We start from the raw sequence: 23,636 nt of genomic DNA on the forward strand, positions 1-23,636 counted from the left end.
GAGCAGCGATCACTGGCCAACTCCCCCCAGTTTATATACTGAGCATGAGGCCATATGGTATGGAATAGCCCTTTGGCCAGTTTGGGTCAGCTGTCCTGGCTGTGCCCCCTCCCAGCTTCTTGTGCACCTGGCAGAGCAGGGGAAGCTGAAAAGTCCTTGACCAGTGTAAACACCACTTAGCAACAGCCAAAACATCAGTGTGTTATCAATACTATTCTCATACTAAAATCCAAACCACAGCACTATACCAGCTACTAGGAAGAAAATTAACTCTATCCCAGATCACAGAATCAAAGAATCATATAGGTTGGAAAAGACCTTTAAGATCATCAAGTCCAACCGTAAACCTAACACTACCAAGACCACCACTATACCATGTCCCTAAGCACTTCATCCAAACGTCTTTTAAATACCTCCAGGGATGGCAACTCAACCACTTCCCTGGGCAGCCTGTTCCAGTGCTGGACAACCCTTTCAGTGAAGAAAAATTTCCTAATATACAGTCTAAACCTCCCCTGGCGCAACTTGAGGCCATTTCCTCTCGTCCTATCACTTGTTACCTGGGAGAAGAGACCAACCCCCACCTCTCTACAACCTCCTTTCAGGTAGTTATAGAGAGCAATAAGGTCTCCCCTCAGCCTCCTTTCCTCCAGGCTAAACAACCCCAGTTCCCTCAGCCATTCCTCATAAGACTTACGCTCCAGACCCTTCCCCAGCTTCGTTGCCCTTCGCTGGACACGCTCCAGCACCTCAATGTCCCTCTTGTAGTGGGGGGCCCAAAACTGAACACAGTAGTCAAGGTGCGGCCTCACCAATGCCGAGTACAGGGGCATGATCATTTCCCTAGTCCTGCTGGCCACACTATTTTTGATACAAGCCAGGATGCTTTTGGCTTTCTTGGCCACCTGGGCACACTGCTGGCTCATATTCAGGTGGCTGTCAACCAACACCCCCAGGTCCTTCTCTGCCTGGCAGCTTTCCAGCCACTCTTCCCCAAGCCTGTAGCGTTGCATGGGGTTGCTGTGGCCCAAGTGCAGGACCTTGCACTTAGCCTTGTTGAACCTCATACAATTGACCTCAGCCCATTGATCCAGCCTGTCCAGGTCCCTCTGCAGAGCCTTCCTCCCCTCAAGGAGATCAACACTCCCACACAACTTGGTGTCGTCCGCAAACTTACTGAGGGTGCACTCAATCCCTTCATCCAGATCATTGATAAAGATGTTAAACAGAACTGGCCCCAACACAGAGCCCTGGGGGACACCACTTGTGACCGGCCGCCAACTGGAGTAAACTCCATTCACCACCACTCTTTGGGCCTGGCCATCCAGCCAGTTCTTTACCCAGCAAAGACTACACCCATCCAAACCATGAGCAGCCAGTTTCTCCAGGAGAATGCTGTGGGAAACCGTGTCAAAGGCTTTGCTGAAGTCTAGATAGACAACATCCACAGCCTTCCCCTCATCCACTAGGCGGGTCACCTTGTCGTAGAAGGAGATCAGGTTGGTCAAGCAGGACCTGCCTTTCCTGAACCCATGCTGGCTGGGCTTGATCCCTTGGTTATCCTCTACATGCCGTGTGATGGCACTCAAGATGATCTGCTCCATCAGCTTCCCCGGCACCAAGGTCAGGCTGACAGGCCTGTAGTTCCCCGGGTCCTCCTTCCAGCCCTTCTTGTAGATAGGTGTCACATTTGGTAATCTCCAGTCAGCAGGGACTTCCCCAGTTAGCCAGGACTGCTGGTAAATGATGGAAAGGGGCTTGGTGAGCACTTCTGCCAATTCCTTCACTACTCTCAGGTGGATCTCATCAGGCCCCATAGACTTGTGAGTGTCTAAGTGGTGTAGCAGGTCACTCACCATTTCCCCCTGGATTATGGGGGCTCCATTCTGGTCCCTGTCCCTGTCTTCCAACTCCAGAGGCTGGGTACCCAGAGAACAATTGGCCCTACTATTAAAGACTGAGGCAAAGAAGGCATTAAGTACCTCAGCCTTTTCCTCATCCTTGGTCACTATGATGCTCCCTCCCCCGTCTACTACAGGCTAGAGATTCTCCTTAGCTCTCCTTTTGCTGCTAATGTATTTGAAGAAGTATTTTTTGTTGTCTTTTACAGCAGTAGCCAGACTGAGCTCTAGCTTGGCTTTGGCCCTTCTAATTTTCTCCCTGCACAACCTTGCTACACCTTTGTAGTCCTCCTGAGTTGCCTGCCCCTTCTGCCAGAGGTTGTAGACTCTCCTCTTTCTCCTGAGTTCTAGCCAAAGCTCTCTTTCCTTCCAGTGGTTGGACTTTCCCATTCCCATTCCCATTCCCATTCCCAGAAATGTGAACAATTTCTGGCTTTCCTTTTCCAGAGGTATACAAAAGAAAGCATCCTTTAAATCCAGTACTGTAAAATAAACATTATTTTCAGGTACTGATGATAACAACGTATATGGATTCGGAACTACCAGATGCACATCCACTGTAATTCGGTTAATTTCTCGGTTAATATTCGGTTAATATTCAGCCAGGCCAGTCTTCTTCCCTGCCGGGTCGTCTTTCGGCACCTGGGGACAGCCTGCTCTTGTGCCTTTAGGACTTCCTCCTTAAAGAATGTCCAGCCTTCCTGGACTCCTTTGCCCTTTAGGGCTGCCTCCCAGGGGACTCTCTCGACCAGTCTCCTAAACAGGCCAAAGTCCGCCCTCCGGAAGTCCAAGGTGGCAGTTCTGCTGACCCCCCTTGCCGCTTCTCCACGTATCAAAACCTCTATCATTTCATGATCACTCTGCCCAAGATGGCCTCCAACCATCACATCGCTCACAAGTCCATCTCTGTTCGTGAACAAGAGGTCCAGCAGGTCACCTTCCCTAGTTGGCTCACTCACCAGCTGTGTCAGGAAGTTATCATCTGCCACACACTCCAGGAACCTCCTAGACTGTTTCCCCTCTGCTGTATTGTATTTCCAGCAGACATCCAGTAGGTTGAAGTCCCCCACAAGAACAAGGGTAGCAATTGTGAGGCTTCTCCCAGCTGCTTATAGAATAGTTCATCTGTCTCCTCATCCTGGTTGGGTGGTGTGTAACAGACTCCCACCACAATATCTGCCTTGTTGGCCTTCCCCCTGATCCTTACCCATAGACACTCCACCCTATCATCACCATCATTAAGCTCTAAACTATCCAAACACTCCCTAACATACAGGGCTACCCCACCACCTCTCCTGCCTCGCCTATCCCTCCTGAAGAGTTTATAGCCATCCATCGCCACACTCCAGTTGTGCGAGTCATCCCACCACGTTTCTGTGATGGCCACCATATCATAGTTTTCCTGGTGTACAATGGCTTCCAGCTCCTCCTGCTTGTTGCCCATGCTGCGTGCATTGGTGTACAGGCACTTCAGCTGGGCTGTCGTCCATGTCTCCTTCATAGAGGAACACCCCTTGTGTGCTTTGAGGTGTTTCACTGGTGTTTCCCTCTTGGCTCCTATTGCCTCAGTATGCCCTAGCTCAACTCTGCACAACTTCAGCTGTGCCCCAGTGTACCCCACACATCTCAGAGACACAGGCTGAGTGCCCTCGCTAGCACCCGCTCCCTCTAACCGTGGCACGTCGTCCCTCAGCTTCTCTCGGGCAAGCCTGATATTATCCCCCTCCCCCTTCAAGTCTAGTTTAAATCTCTGTTGATGAGCCCCGCAAGCTCCTGAGCAAAGATTCTCTTTCCCCTTTGAGAAAGATGAATCCCATCAGACGTCAGCAAACCTGGTGCTGCGTAGGCCATCCCGTTATCTAAAAAACCCCAAAATTGTGGCAATGACACCAGCCACGGAGCCATGAGTTGATAGTTTGGGTACCTCTGTTCCTTCTAGTGTCACCGCCCACAACTGGAAGGAGAGAGGAGAAAATAACCTGTGCTCCAGAGTCCCTTACTAGCTGTCCCAAGGCCCTGAAGTCTCTTTTGACTGCCCTAGGACTTTGTGTTGCAGCTTCATCGCCCCCCACAGGGAAGAGCAGTAGATGGTAATAGTCCGAGGGCCGTACCAGGCTAGGGAGTATCCTAGTGATATCCTTCACCCGGGCCCCAGGGAGGCAGCAGACTTCCCTAAGAGGAGGGTCCGTCCGGCATATCAGACCCTTGGTTCCCCTTAGAAGGGAGTCGCCCACAACTATAACCCATCTTCTCTTCCTTGGGGAGGTGGTGTTGATATGAGAGGTATGCTTTTCTGACCTAGGCGACAGCTCTGGTGTAGATGGACTGTCATCCCCATCCTCCATTGACTGGCCTTCCACCTCCAGGGCCTCATACCTGTTGTACAGAGGCACCTGGGAAGGCGAGGTGGGCAAGGAGGGCCTTCGCCTGCCACCACGAGCGTGGACTTGCCTCTGTTCATTCTTTTCCTTTGAGCTGCTGCCTTCAGCCTGGTGGTGGTGGGGATACAGGATCCCCTTGATTGTGGGTTCTTACTGGTGGCTGCTGCTGCTCCTGTTCCTGTCTCAGGGGGGCAGAGCATGGCACCACCAGTCGATCTCTTTCTCAGCCTCCCTGATGCTCCTTAACCTTTCTACCTCCTCCTGTAGTTCTGCCACCATGCAGAGCAAATCATCCACCTGGTCGCACCTCACACAGCTGTCCTCACTGCTGCCATCCATGAACAGTGAGAGGCCCTGGCACTCCCTGCAGCCTGAGACCTGGGTGGCTGCATGTTTTTGTGGGAGCTCCATCTGGGTAGCCACATCCACTCTGGCGAGCACAGAGGGCATCGCTTTCTGACGAGTGAAGACCATAGCTAAGTTTCTTCTGAAAGGATGGGGACTACCGAATGAACTCGTCTCTTGAGCTGGTAGGGTGCCTTCGCCTTCCCTACATACCCTGCCTGTGCGAACTGCCGCGCCACGCCCTTCTGCCGCGCCACGCCCTGTTCGCCGTGCTCCCTGGGGGCTGCTCTTGTACGGGAGGGGAATTGGCCCCCTCACTCTTGTCCCCGCCCACGCTGAGTCAGAGCCGGGCCCTCGTCAGGAGCTCCCTCCTTCCTGCTCGGGACGGGGGGGTGGCTGCGGTAGCCCTCTCTCTCCGTGCCCTTTTTTTCCTTCCCTGGGTGGTTTTGTCGTAGTTTAGCTGTTTCAGCAACGGTCCCCCGGCGCGGTCCTCTGTCCCAGAGCCCCTCGCCTCGGAGGCTTCGCTGAAATGGCGGTTCGAGTGTGTTCTACTCTTTCTAAAGTGCCGCTGTCACTCTTGATGAATCCAGGACATAGTAATTAAGGCAAGTTTGGCAAGTTTGTTTACCTGTCCCCTACTATGGTAGTATTGAAGTATATATACTATAGGAAGTGCTGTGCTTCTCCAACAGAAAGGAGATTGACAGCTAAATGAAAACATATTTTTTCTGACCAAAATTTAACATTTTGCTAAGATTCCCCCCCCCATTAATGGAGAAACTATATGATTTGTCTATTATCCTTCTTGTCAGAGGATTTTCTTTTTGCTTTGCTTTTATTTTCCAGTACCCAAATGACAATTAGAATAAAACTGATGCTAAGTGAACATTTCATAACAATGCTAATAAGCTTAAGATATGATATAGCTCTGTATTTAGTCATATATACAGGCACACACACACACCTTTTCTTAAATACAGCAGAACATTTGCTTTGAGTACATCTCTGTGTAAGCGAAAAGCTTGGTATGTCTGGTGTGTGTTTGAGTGGGAAGTCTCAGGAGGAACTCAGTATTGGTGCTCTCAGATTCAACAGAATTTCAATCAGAATCCAAAAAAGAAACCTAGTTTTTGCTCCACCCAAAGATTCAGATTATTTTACTGTATTAAAAGGATAGTTTAAATGTTTCAACTATATTTAAGTAGCTGAAGGATGACAGGAAGAATGAAAAGAGCATTTCACACCACATCTCCAATAAATAAGCAAACATTTTCATGTTTCTATTTGGAACACCCCACATAAAAGAAAAGGTACTCCTTCACAAACTATGCAAAACACACAAGTTTTCAATTTGCACAGGGTTCAAGAAAACATATGCTCATGTTTCATTTTATGTGCCTGTTACATTAATTTTGTTTGGAGAGCCTGTGGAAAGTGGAAACAAAGTGAATCAACCCACCCCATATCTTGCTTAGCCATGGGTGAAAGGACTCGAGTCCTACCCCTTGTTCAATGCAAAGATGGGCTGTGAGTCTTGGTAAATTTTGGGGGCAGTTCGGGTCAAGTTTTAATGCTCTAAAAAACCTAACTGGCTTAGATCACAGATTTCACTGAGGATGAATCTTACAGTCCTAACCTATACAGAAAAAAACTGCTACTGAAGGAGGCATCATAACTTCATCACACCTGTAGTTTTCTTCAACCAAATTTATAATACTCCTGTCCAGAAACCAGAATATCGTTATGCAAGTGTGCATGGATGTCTTTGTATCATATACATACATTTAAATGTGTCTTTATAGTACACATACACTTAAATGTTTCTTTATAGTACACACACACACACACTTTTTCCAAGGCACCCTCTCAGTACAAAATAGCAGCAAGTGGAATTTTATTCCACTTCTTCCTAAACTAAAAACAACAACAAAAACCCTACAACCCCCCCATAACCCACCTGTTCAATGAGACCATTTTTGTTTTTCTAAACTCTGATGGTAGATAGTAGTCCTTATCATCTGACAGAAAATAGCAAAGGACCATATGATGCCATTCTCTCTTCTCACTCAACCAAAAGTTCTAGTAATATCAATTGAAACTTGACTTTAGTCTTATCTCATAAAGTCCTGCAATATCTCAAAGAGCATTTTCCTTGTAAGACATTATATTTTCTATTGTTTTGCACAAATGAAATGTTTTGCCTTCCAAAGTTGTGTGCCTGTGCATTGATGTATCCAGGAGATATGACTGACTGCATTGTATCCAGTTAGGTGTCATACAGTAGCAATGCTCTCATTTTATAACTTACTAAATTTTCCATATATTTGAGCTTTATGTGTTTCATTAAAAGTAGGATGATCAGAGATTCTGCTGCTACAACAGTGCCATTCAGTAGACTTCCAACCTTGTGTTATGCAGTATTATATCCCACAAACAATTTAAGAACTATAGGGTATTGTTATTAGCTAGAAAATGAACTACTACACTCTTTAATACAGCGATTTTTCACTGATGAAACTGGCACTGTTTTTTTTGTAATCAGCAGAGAAATGTTGTGTTTGTAGCTGCCTTAAAGAAAAGCTTAGACTGCACCTATTTTTTTTAAGTGCAGTTTTAATCCTGCAGAAAGCACGTTTCCACTATGGGACAAAATTCTGCCTACCTTACAGTACACACAATTTACTGATCCTATGCCCAATCCATGCTAAACACAGGAAATTTTCCTATTACATTCACTGGACATTGGATCAGGCTCTTACATAAGATGAAATCTGGGAGGGAGTGGTGCTCCAAGCTGGCCTAACTTTGTTCCTGCTAGAACCACAGAAAATATGCACTGGCAGCTCCTAGTACAGAGTTAGGCCAGCACCACATATCTGCTGGCTTGACCTAGGGCAGAGATATTGGAAAACCCCATTTTGAGAATGAAAAGCAAGCAGGATTTAGTCCGTGCTCTGTGCAAGCTATGTAATACATCATGTTTACTGTCCACTGATTATGCATGTGTTGGAGGCATGACTTTGGATTTACTTCACAAAGGCATTTAAACCTGTAGCTCACTGATAAATACAATCAGTTAAACCACCTAACAGATGAAGCGTAGCGGCTTACAATTTTCAGGCCAGATATACTGTCCTTAGTCTCCCAGTGTAATGCACACACAGTCATGAATCCTGCTGTGAGCAGACAGAGGGCAATATACATTCCATTGCTCTGAAAGCAGCAAATTTTTTGGCACTGTTCATAACCATAGAAGACACGTGAATTGCATTTGGTACCTCACGGAAAACATATAAATGGCCTTCTTTTATCAAACACTGTAAACATGTTTAGTTTTGCTCTTCACATGAAACACAAATGTAAAAAATGATCATAATTGATTAAAACATTTCCCCTATGCCCACCCACTAAAGCCCTAAATACCTCAGCATGTTATAGGAAGGTCAGTGTTTTACAAGATAATTCTTTTAAAATGCAATCTTTTTTTAAAATTCTAAATAACACAACAACAAACATATTACAGTACTATCAAGTAGTGTCATCTTCATCCAGGGCATAGTTGAGCTTTATGACTGTGCTGATAAAGTCACCAAGTTCTACAAAATCTGCAGTGATAATATTCACACCACTTTCTCCTGGTTTCTGAGTTTGGACCCACTGCATCATTGCAGGAAGAGCCCTAAGGAGAAAACAGGAACAATAATTACTCATAAAGCAGCGAGACAAATGCATCGAGGAAGGATTTACCAACAGTGACTGCCATTGATCTTACTTGGTTTCTAAGGGAAACATGTGAGAAAGGACACAGGTTACTACTCAGGCTTTTTGAAAATCCTTATTTTTATAATTTTCATTCTCTTTGGAAATAATATGTTGATTGTATTTCAACTTCTCAGTAGAAAAGAATAAAAGGAAGGTCATACAGGCTCACAGTAATTGCTGATCTTGCCTAGGGGCAAGGGAATGGACCAGATACCTTTTCTATATCATCTGGCCATATGACTCTGTGGGAATTGTTTATGGAAAAAGAAGTAACAGAGAACTCAAGCCATTTGTAAAGCATGTTTGACACATTCAAGGAAATACTAAAAAGAATATTTTGGGGGACACTGGAGCAACCATGATTTCTACGGTATAAGTACAGCATATACCAAATACCCTTTCTTTCCCAGTATTAATATCCCAGTCATGAATTATATTTAATCATAAACCAGTGATTAGTAACTGAAATAAAAAGCACCACAGTCATATCGACTCTTTTCTAAGATGGCATATTTTTATTATGTCAGACCCCTACCACTGGGATACTGGGGTGTAAAAGATGTCTGCCTAACTGGGTTTGTGAGTATAAAGAAATTTTTCTGATACCATGAAAATATAAAGTAATAATCACAAGAAATATCTATGGGAAAAATAAAGGACTCCCTAGTCCTGCAGAGGAAATGAAGTAGCAAGATCCAATGTTCAGAAGACAGAAGTTAACAGAGTTCCAAAAAAATAAGGTACAGATTTTTCAAAGAAAGGGTAATTGACTATTGGAAAAAACTCAAAGATTGCGACAAATTCTGCAGCACTTGGAGTCTTTAAATCAAGCCTGGATGTCATTCTAAAAATACACCCTCGGTCAACCTCAAGCTGTTGAGTTAAATAAAAGAACCTACAGACTGGGCAGGGCCGTAGTCATTTTAGCTGAACATCATGTTCTCCCTTTGCTCTAAAATCTATAAATCTGTGATTCCCCCTCAGCCAGCATGTTGTACAGCCTCTTTCACAGAGGCAAGGTACATGTAAAATGTTGGTCTGACAGTAATTTAAATCAAGCTGAACATGCTGAACCTAAATCTGGTCCCAAAAGCTTTAGGAAAACAGATCTAAAGAAAACAGAACTATTAGCAGACACAGATTTTACTTGTCAGTGGCCACCAGAATCAGTCATTTTTAAATATAATTTAGTACTGAAAAAAACCCCACCAGTTATAATTAGGCCCCTCTATGATTTTACAGGAGAATGCATAACACTAAAGTTTTGTTTCAGCAAAACATTTGTCCATGTGCTTAAATCCACCATAAGATCCTCATTTAAGGCCAGCAAAGCATTTTATTTCACTTGTTGTTTAAATATGACTGAAGCATATGCATGTACACACACCAACTCATAAAACTGAGCTTAAGCACTCTGCTGTATAAGAACCCAGCCAGCATCTTTAGATTTAAGTTTATGTAATCCTGAAAAGCTGCACTCTGTGGAACTGTAACAGGCACAGGTCAGGTGTTAAATATCTGGCAATGCCTGGACTGTTTGAAAAGATCTGCGAGCAACCAGAACCAGGACAGATCTCAGCAGAATGGCATGGACCACCAAGGTGATAAAAGGCAGCTCAGAGCAGTTGAAAACTCCACTGCATCTTTACATGCAAGAGATATTGCTGAACACTGGACAAAGACATGAGGCTGAACTTCTAAGATGGCAGTATGTTGCCTTTGTCTTTAATATCCTCCTGTTTAAGCTCAAAGAATTTTAGGTTTAAAGGTGAACTGATTGATTGTAGGCAGGCATAGATTTTTTCTTCCTTCCTTCTGCATAAATTGATACCCTTGATATTTTACTCCTCCTTGAAGCATAATTAACTTCTTTTGGTGTCCTTTATTTGTTCTGAATATGGTTCTGATGTAATTCTGTCTTCAGACCATAGAGTTTGCTGTCTATACACTTAGCCATATAGACTGAAATACTGTTTTCTTTTTCCTACTGTGTTCTTATTAAATCAGCCTTTAACAGATAGTCATGCTTCCTTTTGATTAGCTCTCTATCTTAAACTCAGTTTGTCCTGCCATTTCATCTCCAGATAGGCTTAGTAGTTAAATGGGTTATTTACATTTTACGGATATTTCACACAGAACTCAGTTGCATAACCCTTTGCCCATATGCAAATTGTTAGATAAAGTCACAGAAATCTTTTGTTCACGAGAGTAGAGAGCGTTCAAAGATAAGTCAAAAAGTGAATCAGATTATCCAACAAAAAGCTTATTTGTATAGCAAAGCCAAACAACACAACCCTGTAAAAAAATATACCTGAACAAAAGATTCCACTGACCTTAAGGATTTGGTCTAGGCTATGCAACTCTGCTTATGATAGAAATTCATAGAAAAAACCCATACAGATCATCTTCCTCCCATAGTGCCATCTTGAAAGTGGATTACATCAATGACTGTAAGGAACCACACGTTGTCATGCAGAAATATTTAATGTGGCTATATTTCTTCTGAGACCAAAGCTTTTATCTCTAGGTGGCACCTCACTAGACGTCAGAGGTATCAATCATTTGGGCATGGCTTGGGTATCAAGATGGCTTACATCACACAATGCAAACATGCCCTACATCACTGTTTCCAGCCTTTTTTTGTTGAGGAGCCATATGCTTTCTCATATAGCATTGCTACAGTGATTTTCATTTACGACCCAATAAAATCTAGGCTCAGCTTTGACAGTTATTTTATTACCTCTATTTTCCCTGTTCTGTTTGCTTGCTCGTATAAACAGAAATGTGTGCAGATTTCTTTTTAAGTTTTTCACTTCTTTCAGGAACCATTTTCTGATGCATTAAAGAACTCAGCTGAGAAACACTGCCCTAAACTACAAGACATGCATAGCCCTTTTCAAAGCTATTGAATATTCAAGACTTCTTTTTTCTTTTTAATCTATCAAAAATCTCAAGTAGACTCCAATGGTATTGAATTTTGTTTAAAAATAATAATAATACATTCCAGTAGCTTCAGTTCAAGCAGCAAAACTGCGAGTCCCATTACAAGCATTCAGAAAGAAAATATGACCTAACTGCATTAAAATTTGCCTTAAAAATTTCCTCTTAGGCTATTTTAGTTCAGAAAGAGGGGCGGTGTGGTTTTTTTTTTAATGCCTGAGTCATCAAAGCCTGTAAACGTGACAGAAGACTAACAACAGCAGCGCTGTAAGACAGGACTTCCCATGGTGAAACAGCAGTTCATCTCTGCAGAGCTTTCAAGGGAGAGGAGGAAGAAAAGCAACTTTGTAAACACAAAACAAAAGGGCTGTTCACTGTTTAATGAGAGTTTGATCACTAAAGGCAAAGAACAGATTTTCTTTTGGAGTGCAGGGAGCCAGTACAACCTAGTCCAGAATGAGAAACTGGTCTCATTTACAGAATGCAATGCTGCCTAGCATTAAGCGCCCATTACTAGTAATGCCAGTGAGAACTGAAGCAGGTCCACTTGCTCAGGGCAGAAGTGACATGTGGCATTTCTTCCCTCTCCAGCAAAGCACACACCCTGCCTCCCTGCAGCCTTTTGCAAATAGGCATTACTGTTCAAGAAAAACAGCACTCCTCTGCAGGAGGATGTACTCACATGAGCTTGAATCTGAATCCCTATACTCTTTAACTTTCCCCCCACTCCATCCAATTTTACCCACATTTGCAAGAACACTGATTAATTCTAGAGCCATAATTCAGCACACGCTGACTTTGGCTTTTCAAGGATGCTGAGAATTCATCGCTCCAGTGGGAGCAGTGGATGTCTCGTGTGTCACTGAATCATAAAAATCATGACTGGAAAGAACCTTGAAAAGTCATTCAAGTTCATTCAGCCCATCCTGGGAAGGATCGACTACACAAAGATCAACTATACAAACCACTCCTGGCAAACGTTCAATTTAATCAGTTCTTACAAGCCTCCAGTGATGGAGATGTTACAACCTTCCTCTGTATTCAGAGCATCCCTATGTAAATATCCTTATACATCTTCATTAGTTTCAACTGGAGTACCCACAAATAGATGCTACCAAAAATAATGGCATTAAGGTGTGCTACTCAAGAATGTTCACCATGTCCTCACCCTGTTCCTGCTAAAGATTTACTGTTCATCAGTAAATAAGCTTCCCTGCAGAACATGAACCTTAGGTATCGTTCAGTACCTTAGATACATCATTCTACCATAATTTTCTTTTTCTTTTGTAGCAAAACTAGTTTAAAAGGTCCTCTTCTTTGACATGACAGCCATTTGTTTCTGTCCCCAGATCACAATTTACCATTCTCTCAGTTGTGCTAATACACCTGTAGGGACAAAATCAAAAGCAGCACATAGAAATGGTCTGGATTAAAAGAAACATCAGCCATTTTTGCTCTCCCTCTGTCCCAAATGACCTCAGTTCATTGAAGAGATTTGATTTACAACAGGACCTCACAAATTGTTGAATTGGCACAACAAGGAACAAATGAACTGAAGCACATGAGCCTGCCATGGGCGGGCTGGGAAGGAACTCCTTAAATTCGCTTCTTTATCCCTCGGATCCTCTCTAGGTAGCAGTAGCCTGGTCATAAAATTGGCACCACCAAGGCCAGACTGACTAGAACCAGAAAATTTGGGCAACGCTGGGTGAAATTTTATTATTCATAGTCTCGAAGGCACATAGGTGGGAATTCCTTTTCCTGGATCCTGAATGGACATGTTGCGCTGTCACGTTGCAAGAACTACCTACATTAATGTCCAACAGCCCTGAATTTATTCTTCTGAAATGCTTATCTATAATTCAGTCACCTCCAATTGCTTTATACAGTTTGGAAATACATCTAATCAGATGGCACAGACAACCGTGCTGGGGCCAGATGAATTTTTTAATGTAATTCATCATAGCACTGTACTCTGCAGAGTCATCAAGGGCCAGATGTCTTCCCTCTCCCAATAGGAGAGGGAAGGAGGCAGAAAGGAGCTCGAAAGCAGCCTTTCCTGCCCTCCCTTCAAAGAACATTTCAGCTGAATTTATTGAACCTACACCTCTATGATTGTACAAAAATGCAATGGGATATTTAACAGCAGAAAATAGTGGTTCTGGAGGTGATTAATGTTCAACACCTATTTTTTTTCCCTGATTCTGTGTTTTTAGCCATTGCACCTAGAGCATTAACTAATAGCATTAGGAACACAGGCAGCTGGGAAAGGACTCGGTGAACCCTGTATTATAAAAGATCTTACTAATGAGGCAACTCTAGTATTTTGGCTACTCTCTTGGTCAATGTGGTGGGGAACTGAAATGTGAAATGCCAGAGCTAAAAGCTTGAACTGCTACTACACAAAGGGAGGCTTTTACATCATGACTAAAGAAGGCCTTGTAACACACATAGTTACACTAGTATGGACAAATACATGATAGTCCATAGATTAACAGGAAAACTACTGCCTGCCATGAGAATGCCTGTGTTCAAAGCCTGGCTTTTTTCAGTGATCCAGCAGATCAAGTTAGACAAGCTCTTCAACTGCTCTGCTAATCAGTTATCTCTTGGGAGATCACATGGGGGAGAAACATCTCCCATTTTCATAACAGTGGTGCAAAGTCTTAAGCTATGAAAACAGAGGGGACAGAGAGATCTGAGTGCTGTTCAGATGTCATTCCTTTCAATCTTTTGTGGCCCAAACAGAACACCCATGTACACAGGTGCCTGCACGTGGCATAGTTTACCTGCTTGAGACAGCCAGTCCTGGTCCTAGTTCCAAATAGAAATCTGACTGTTCAAGAAATGCCAAGAAAGTCACAGAAATGGCAATAAGCATGGACTATGGAAACAGGAACTGGAACTTATTCCACTGCCTGTGAAACAGAGAAAACCTCTGCTTTATGTAAGAAAACATCTGTCACCAATCAAGGGAATAGCTACAGGTTTGGGGGGTTTTTTTCCCCTATCTTCTAGTTCTTTAAAAAAGAGTTATGATTTATTTATACACTCCTTATATTTGATTCATTGTATTAAAACCAATCAAATCAGTTGTTAGAGTTAACTGCAGAGCGGGAACTGCTTTTTCACAGGTGTATGTTGTAGCCAGTACTAGACTATTCACAACCAAGGTTTCCTCCACCAGACTCGGCCAAGGGCTTTGTTTTCTCCAAGGGTTGCCACCATGTGTCACCTGGGCCCTTTCAAAGAGCTCTACTTCTGAGGAACTTGGTAGGGGACTCCAGGTATGGAGCTGCCCAGCTACTCCCCAGTTCACAGTTTCACTTGCTGGTGGCTCAGCCCCTAGTTACAAAACTCACATTCTTGAGCATGTAAAATTTGAATGATGTAAGAAAGAAGAGAGAGATTAAAAGGCAATGAATTAAAAAAAAAAAAAAAAGAAAAAAAGAAGGGAAAAAAATAAAAAAGGTCGTGCATGGAGGAAATACTCTGAAATATGATGTGGAGAACAATGAAATAGGGTCTACCAGAGCGGAAAAGAAGAGGTGATTTTTGCCAATGTTTAGCCCTGCCCAGAACCTTGGAAGACAGATGAATTAGCAAAGCAATTCTGGAAAAAAACCCACTTTTGAATAACTGGAAAAGTGAGTAAAAAGGTATGTATCACTATCAGGGAAAGCAAAGCAGCTAGGTGGAAGGCAGAGTTTATTTAAGAAACTTCTGGCTGCCAGCACTATCACTCAGCTGTATGACCTGTAACAGAATTTCACACATCGTTGCACAGTTCCCCCTGAAACAGATACTACAATCAAAATTACTTAATTAAATAGGTAAAATACAGATTTTCTAATTTTTTTTAGTCTAATAGGGTAGCCTGCAAAATTAATGTTTTCTTCTTCCTGCAGATGCTTCAAAATTAAACTAAATCTCACCTATATTTGAATCCTTTGCTACTGAATACAAAGCAAAGCAATTTCCATTTCCTTTCAGATAAACTGCTCTAAGTGGTTCTAATTTTTTTTGTTCCATCAAGTGGAGATATAAAGTCAGAGTCTGCAGTGGCAGAGAACAGACAACCAAAGTATACAAAACTGCACATAGCTGTTTGCCATAGTAGAATCATAGAATGGTTTGGGTTGGAAGGGACCTTTACAGGTCATCCAGTCCAACCACCCTGCAATGAGCAGGGACATCTTCAACTACATCAGGTTGCTCAGAGCCCCGTCCAACCCGACCTTGAATGTTTCCAGGGATGGGGCATCTACAGCCTCTCTGGGCAACCTGTTCCAGTGTCTCACCACTCTCATTGTAAAAAAATTTCTTCCTTATATCTAGTCTGAATCTACCCTCTTTTAGTTTAAAACCATTATCCCTTATCCTATGAAGCAATCCACCCAACAAAGTTTAAATGGAAAATTATGACAAAAATAATTGCCTTTGAAAAAAAGGTAGAGGGAAATAGTCATTTTTCATCACTGCTGCTATCTGGAAAGCAAGAATCATAGAATATCTCGAGTTGGAAGGGACCCATAAGGATCATCGAGTCCAACTCCCTGCTCCTCACAGGACTACCTAAAACTAAACCATATGACTAAGAGTGTCATCTAGACACTCCTTGCACTCTGACAGGCTTAGTGCCGTGACCACTTCCCTGGGGAGCCTGTTCCAGTGACCAACCACCCTCTCAGTGAAGAACCTTTTCCTAATGCCCAATCTGAACTTCCCCTCACAAAGCTTCATTCCATTTCCACGTGTCCTATCGCTGGTCACCAGAGAGAGGACATCAGCACCTTCCCCTCCGCTGCCCCCCTTGAGGAAGTTGTAGACTGCCATGAGGTCACCCCTCAACCTTCTCTTCTCCAAGCTGAACAAACCAAGTGACCTCAGCTGCTCCTCTCAAGCCTTGCCCTCGAGGCCTTTCACCATCTTGGTCGCCCTCCTCTGGACACACTCTAATAGTTTGACGTCCTTCTTATATTGCGGCACCCAAAACTGCACACAGTACTTGAGGTGGGGCCACACCAGTGCAGTGCAGGGTGGGACAATCACCTCCCTCGACCGGCTAGCTATGCTGTGCTCCATGCACCCCAGGACACGGTTGGCCCTTTTGGCTGCCAGGGCACACTGTTGACTCATATTCAACTTGCCATCAACCCAAACCCCCAGATCTCTTTCTGTGGGGCTGCTCTCCAGCCTCTCATCCCCCAATTTGTACGTATAACCAGGATTACCCCATCCCAGGTGGAGAATCTGACACTTGCTCTTGCTAAATTTCATACGGTTGGTGATTGCCCAGCTCTCTAGTCTATCCAGATCTCTCTGTAAGGCCTCTCTACCCTCGAGGGAGTCCACAGCTCCTCCTAATTTAGTATCATCGGCAAACTTACTTAATGTACATTTGACTCCTGTGTCCAGATCATTTATAAAAACATTAAAGAAAGAGCACTGGCCCTAAAATTGAGCCCTGTGGAACCCCACCGGTGACTGGCCGCCAGCCTGATGTAACCCCATTTACTATAACTCTTTGAGCCCGACCCATCAGCCAATTGCTCACCCATTGTATTATGGACGTGTCTAGCTGTGTGCTGGACATTTTGTCCAGAAGGATACTGTGAGAGACAGTATCAAAAGCTTTGCTAAAATCCAAAAACCCCACATCTACTGGCTTCCCTTGGTCAACTAGATGGGTGACCTTGTCATAAAAGGAAATTAAGTTGGTTAAACAGGACTTTCCCCTCGTGAACCCATGCTGGCTATGACCAATAAGTGCATTGTCTCTCAAGTGTTTTTCAGTAACTCCCAGAATAACCTTCTCCATAATTTTACCAGGCGCTGAAGTGAGACTGACAGGCCTGTAATTACCAGGGGCTTCCTTCTTACCCTTCTTGAACAACATTTGCCAGCTCCCAGTCAACTGGGACCTCTCCAGACTCCCAAGACCGTTGAAAAATAATGGAGAGAGCTCCTGCGATGGCATCAGCCAGCTCTTTCAGTACCCTGGGATGAATCCCATCGGGCCCCATAGACTTATGCGCATCCAGCTGGAGCAGCAAGTCTCGAACAAGTTCAGAGTCGGCTGGGAGTTTATCTTCCCCCCCATCACTGTCTTCCAACATGGGACTCCAGGGGTCCCAGGGCCCATCATCGATGTTGAAGACAGAGGCGAAGAAGGCATTAAACATCTCTGCTTTGTCTATGTCCCTATTTCTGAGGTGACCGACCTCGTGAAGTAATGGACCAATGTTATCTCTGATCCTCCTTTTGCTGTTAACATATTTTAAAAAGCCATTTTTGTTGTCCTTCACAGTGCTGGCCAGCTTGAACTTTAATTGAGTTTTGGCTGCATGAATTTTCTCCCTACAGTGGCAAACAGCATCTCTGTAGCCCTCCCGGGACAGAATATAGTAAGAAGCAGAGAATATAGTAAGAGCTTCAGGCTGCACATTCAAGTAATAGAAACTGGTAATAATTACAGCTCTCAATTGAATGACATTGTGATTTAAAAAGAAAAAAGTCAGGATGTGAGATGGTGGGGGACGAAATTATATAGGAACATACACAGTTTTTCTGTTAATTAAAAAAATTAAATGTCTAATTAATGTTCAGCATAGCCAATTAAACATTCTTTTCTTACTTTTTCTATTTTAAAATTTAAATAATTTTAAATTAGGTGTCATTTTAAAAGAAAGCTATTTTGAAATTTTCAAAACATTTCAATATTTCTAAAACATTAAGTTAGAAAATATAAAGATGAAATGTCTTCCTACATATTTTCCTCACATACAATTCGTCATCAAGTTTGACTCAATTTCACAAATAGTATCAGTGTTTCTCACAAATCTGTTTTTCCAGTAAATTTCTGTTTAGCATCAAAATTCCTCCCTGCTGTACCTCTCTCCATCTGAGGTACCACCTGTTCTGCTTCCTGCTGTCATTTCCTTTGATTATATTAGCAACTGCCTTTTTGTGTGGACTGAACTTCCTCCACCTCTTTCTCCACCAAACTTTTATGTGATGTGCCAAGCTAGTTTTAGCATTTCCCTTGCAAGGTCTGTATCAAATAGATACACAGCACCGAGGATCCTTATTACTGCTGTCATTGCCACCTAGGGCTTTTTCCAGACCGTGTTTAAAAACTATATATACACAAACAAATTGAAGAACTGACATTGAGTATCAATGTCTTGGCTGGCTCTTGGTTACAGGCTGTCGTGGTTTAATCCCAGCCAACAACTAAGCACCACACAGCCGCTTACTCACTCCTCTTGCAGTGGGATGGGGAAGAGAATTGGAAGGGTAAAAGTGAGGAAACTCATGGGTTGAGATAAAAAACAGTTTAACAGGTAAAGTAAAAGCTGCACGCGTAAGCAAATCAAAATAAGGAACTAATTCACTCCTTCCCATCGGCAGGCAGATGCTTAGCCATCTCCAGGAAAGCAGGGCTCCATCAAGTATAACGGTTACTTGGTTACTCTGAACCTGTCCCCCTTTCCTCCTCCTTCCCCCAGCTTTTATTGCTTATCATGACATTATATGGTATGGAATATCCCTTTGGTCAGTTGGGGTCAGCTGTCCCAATTATGCCCCCTCCCAACTTCTTGGGCACCCCCAGCCTACTCGCTGGCAGGGTGGTGTGAGAAGCAGAAAAGGCCTTGACTCTGTGTAAGCACTGCTCAGCAGCAACCAAAACATCAGTGTGTTATCAACAGCCAAAACCAGTACACAGGCTCAAGCCACCATACTCACTCTCTGATACCTTCATGCTATTCCACTGATGTCTGGAAAGTATCTGATTGGGGTCAGCAACTATAATTTTTTGGGGGGAAGCCTGGTAAAAGGCATACAGCAGCCTCAGGCCCAGCAGTGGTCACTCCAAATAGCAGGAACAAAAAAAAAAAAAACCAACAAACAAAACACCAGAGCCAAGGACAGCCCAGTGCCTGGACCACAGGCTGTGCCAGTCTATGGTCATCAAATACCCACTAGCTTCTCCACAATAACTTCTTCATCTCACAAAACAGGGAGACTAAGCTGCTTATTATCCTTTATACATTTTCGGGCTTCTAGGTCTAGCCTCACACAAATAAAACCAGCTTTGTTAATCAGCTGGATCTCAGAGGCAATATAGAATCATAGAATCATTTAGGTTGGAAAAGACCTTTAAGATCATCGAGTCCAACCATTAAACAAACACTACCAATTCTACCATTAAACCATGTCTCTAAGCACTATATCTACGTCTTTTAAATACCTCCAGGGATGGCAACTCAACCGCTTCCCTGGACAGCCTGTTCCAATGCTTGACAACCCTTTCAGTGAAGACATTTTTCTTAATATCCAATCTAAACCTCCCCTGGCGCAACTTGAGGCCATTTCCTCTTGTCCTATTGCTTGCTACTAGAGAAAAGAGACCGAACCCCACCTCTCTACAGCCTCCTTTCAGGTAGTTGTAGAGAGCAATAAGGTCTCCCCTGAGCCTCCTTTTCTCCAGGCTAAACAACCCCAGTTCCCTCAAACACTCCTAATAAGACTTATGCTCTAGACCCTTCACCACCTTTGTTGCCCTTCTTTGGACACGCTCCAGCACGTCAATGTCTTTCTCATAGTGAGGGGACGAAAAATGAACACAGTAGTCAGGGTAGCAATCGATGCTCAGGGATTGGCTGGGCGTTGGTCGGTGGGTAGTGAACGTTCGTATCACTTGTTTTTTCCTGGGTCTTGTTCCTCTCTCGATCTCTTGTTGTTTTCCTTCTCATTATAATTTATTATTATTATTATTATTATTATTATTATTATTATTATTATTATTATTATTATTATTGTGTTCCATTTATTAAACTGTTCTTGTCTCAACCCACGAGTTTTCTTACTTTTGCTCTTCCAATTCTCTACCCCATCCCACCGGGAGGGGGGAGGGTGAGCGAGCAGCTGTGTGGTGCACAATTGCTAACTGGAGCTAAACCACAACAGTCCTTTTGTGCGACCAATGTGGGGCTCGAAGGGTTTGAGATAACAACAGATTAACCAGACCGTATTAAGGAATTTAGATCTGTTAGTAGTTGCAGGCCACGACATTGATTCATCTCTTCTCGATATTGGTTTATCTGCTCTGCACCATGCTCATTTTTTTGCTGTACATGTTAAAGACCGGTGTTGGTTTTTGCAGTTTGCTGTGCTCTGTAGGGATTAGTGATGTTTTGCCTGGGAGATTTGTTATTAAAACAGTGACCTTGGGTTTATTTTGGTATCTAAGTGCTGTACTGAAATCATTACTGTACATCGGGTATCACCTCGTGGAGACAATTAGCAATTATACTTTTTCCTCTGAGAGGTTTTTTATGGAGGAAATGCACCTTCGCTACCTTCTTCTACAATGTTTCCTCCTTAGTTACAATAACTTTTCAGTATCTTGAACGTCCTTGGGTAGTTAAGATACATCTATTGGTATTGCTTGGGAATGTTGTTTCGGTTTTGTCTAAGGTTAGTAAGCAATTTAAGGATATCATCCAGAGATCTGCCCCAAGGCCGGATAGTTATGAGTGGCAGGGTATGTGGGATAGCATAGGCAAATGCCTAGGACAGTGGGCACCTCTAGTGTTTTGGAACTTCACCCCTGAACAAGTGCACAATCCTGAAAAAATAGTAGAATATTTGGAAAAAGTATGCTGTCACCCTGCCAATTCTAGGGAGACACAAATCACTGCAATGTGCTGGGGCCTGGCCCATGCCTACTGAGCCCTGTTCAACACTATTCAGAACCCTCAAGGAGCTGGTGACAAAACGACAGACACCACGGCTACTCCAGCTCCCCCTGCAACAAGCACCATTGCTACTCCAGCCATAGCTGTGACAGACACTGCGGCTACTCCAGCCCCCACTGTGACAGGCACTGTGGTCACTCCAGCCCCCCTGCGACAGATAATGCGGTTCATCCAGGGAACCAACCCGTGTCAGTATCAGTCGCCCCTATACACAAAAACAAATCCTGGAATCGAAAGTCAGCTCGTTTAGAAAGGGAAGATGAAAAACCAGGGCCATCACAAGGAGAGGAAGAGGAAGAACTTGTGGACGAGACGGAAACCACCCGATCCCTATCCCTGAATGAGCTGCGAGATATGTGAAAAGATTTCAGCCGTCGTCCAGGCGAGCACATTGTCTCCTGGCTGCTCCGATGCTGGGATAACAGGGCCAGTAGCCGGGAATTAGAGGGTAAGGAAGCCAAACAGCTGGGATCCCTTTCTAGGGAAGGGGGCATTGACAAAGTGATTGGAAAAGGGGCACCAGTCCTCAGCCTCTGGAGGCGACTCCTGTCAGCTATGAAGGAAAGATATCCCTTCAAGGAAGATGATATATATCGCCCTGGGAAATGGACCACCATGGAGAAAGATATCCAGTACCTGAGGGAATTAGCCGTGCAGGAAGTGGTTTATGATGACCTGGAAAACGGGCGGTTATCCAAAGATCCAGATGAATTCCAGTGCACATGACCCATGTGGCAGAAGTTGGTACGGAATGCACCATTGTCGTGTACCAACTCATTGGCAATACAGACCTGGAAAGACGGGGACGGTCCAACAGTGGATGAAGCAGCTAGCCAGCTCCAGGAATATGAAGAAAGTATCTCTTCCTCCCTTGTCTCGGCTGTGGAGAAACTGTCCCAGAAGGTCCAGCGACTCGAAGAGGATAGGTCCTACTTTCCACCTGTACGGAGCAGTATCTCAGCTATTAGGAGTCAGCGTTCCTCTGCTCAAGAGAGAGGATATAGACGGTACACACCACGGGGCACGCTATGGTTTTACCTGCGTGACCACGGAGAGGACATGAGGAAGTGGGATGGAAAACCTACCTCAACCCTAGAGGTGTGGGTACATGAGTTGCAAGGAAAAACAATCACCCAAGGGGGTTCTTCCAGGAAAATTGCTGCTCCGGTTTCCAGTGGAGAGTACCCCATACAGAGTAAAAGGGCTGATCTTACTCCTGATTTTAATGAAGGAGCTCCTGACTGGTATTTACAAGAAATAATAATGAATACTATGACCAGGACTAGGGGGGCCCTGCCTCCAGCCAGGTGGAGGAAAGGGACAACCAGGTTTACTGGACTGTGTGGATTCAATGGCCTGGCACATCAGACCCACAGGAGTATAAGGCTCCAGTAGACACCGGTGCACAGTGTACCCTAATGCCATCAAGCTATACAGGGGCAGAACCCATCTGTATTTCTGGAGTGACAGGGGGATCCCAACAGCTGACTGCATTGGAGGCCGAAGTGAGCCTAACTGGGAATGAGTGGCAGAAGCCCCCCATTGTGACTGGCCCAGAGGCTCCATGCATCCTTGGCATAGACTACCTCAGGAAAGGGTATTTCAAGGACCCAAAAGGGTACTGGTGGGCTTTTGGTATAGCTGCCTTGGAGACGGAGGAAATTAAACAGCTGTCTACCTTGCCCGGTCTCTCAGAGGACCCTTCTGTTGTGGGGTTGCTGAGGGTTGAAGAACAACAGGTGCCAATCGCTACCACAACGGTGCACCGGAGGCAATATCGCACCAACTGAGACTCCCTGATTCCCATCCATAAGCTGATTCGTTGACTGGAGAGCCAAGGAGTGATCAGTAAGCCTCGTTCACCTTTTAACAGTCCCATATGGCCAGTGCAAAAGTCTAATGGAGAGTGGAGACTAACAGTAGACTATCATGGCCTGAATGAAGTCACACCACCACTGAGTGCTGCCGTGCCGGACATGCTGGAACTTCAGTATGAACTGGAGTCAAAAGCAGCGAAATGGTATGCTACAACTGATATCGCTACTGCGTTTTTCTCAATCCCTTTGGCAGCAGAGTGCAGGCCACAGTTTGCTTTCACTTGGAGGGGCGTTCAGTACACCTGGAATTGACTGCCCCAGGGGTGGAAACACAGCCCTACCATTTGCCATGGACTGATCCAGACTGCACTGGAACAGGGTGAAGCTCCAGAACATCTGCAATACATTGATGACATTATCGTGTGGGGCAATACAGCAGAAGAGGTTTTTGAGAAAGGGAAGAAAATAGTCCAAATCCTCCTGAAAGCCGGTTTTGCATAAAACAAATTAAGGTCAAGGGACCTGCACAGGAAATCCAGTTTTTAGGAGAAAATGGCAAGATGGACGTCGTCAGATCCCAATGGATGTGATCAACAAAATAACAGCCATGTCTCCACCAACTAGCAAAAAGGAAACACAAGCTTTCTCAGGCGTTGTGGGTTTTTGGAGAATGCATATTCCAAATTACAGTCTGATCATAAGCCCTCTCTGTCAAGTGACCCGGAA

General features: G+C 44.1%; 1 protein-coding gene and 1 long non-coding RNA gene across 3 annotated transcripts in view; both read right to left on the reverse strand.

Moving 5' to 3' along the window:
- Positions 1–23,636, reverse strand: part of LOC142402955 (uncharacterized) — a 904,242-nt gene that overhangs the window by 449,305 nt on the left and 431,301 nt on the right. The window lies entirely within an intron of this gene.
- The window catches only part of LOC142402954 (PI-PLC X domain-containing protein 3-like), a 144,588-nt gene continuing 126,536 nt past the window's right edge, over positions 5,585–23,636 (reverse strand). Inside the window, exon 3 of the mRNA XM_075488933.1 lies at positions 5,585–8,306. Within this exon, the coding sequence (XP_075345048.1) occupies positions 8,156–8,306 (151 nt within the window). The 3' untranslated portion in view covers positions 5,585–8,155. The remainder of the gene's footprint in view (positions 8,307–23,636) is intronic.

This window comes from Mycteria americana (assembly GCF_035582795.1).
Source record: "Mycteria americana isolate JAX WOST 10 ecotype Jacksonville Zoo and Gardens chromosome Z unlocalized genomic scaffold, USCA_MyAme_1.0 Scaffold_18, whole genome shotgun sequence".
Classification (NCBI taxonomy): domain Eukaryota; kingdom Metazoa; phylum Chordata; class Aves; order Ciconiiformes; family Ciconiidae; genus Mycteria; species Mycteria americana.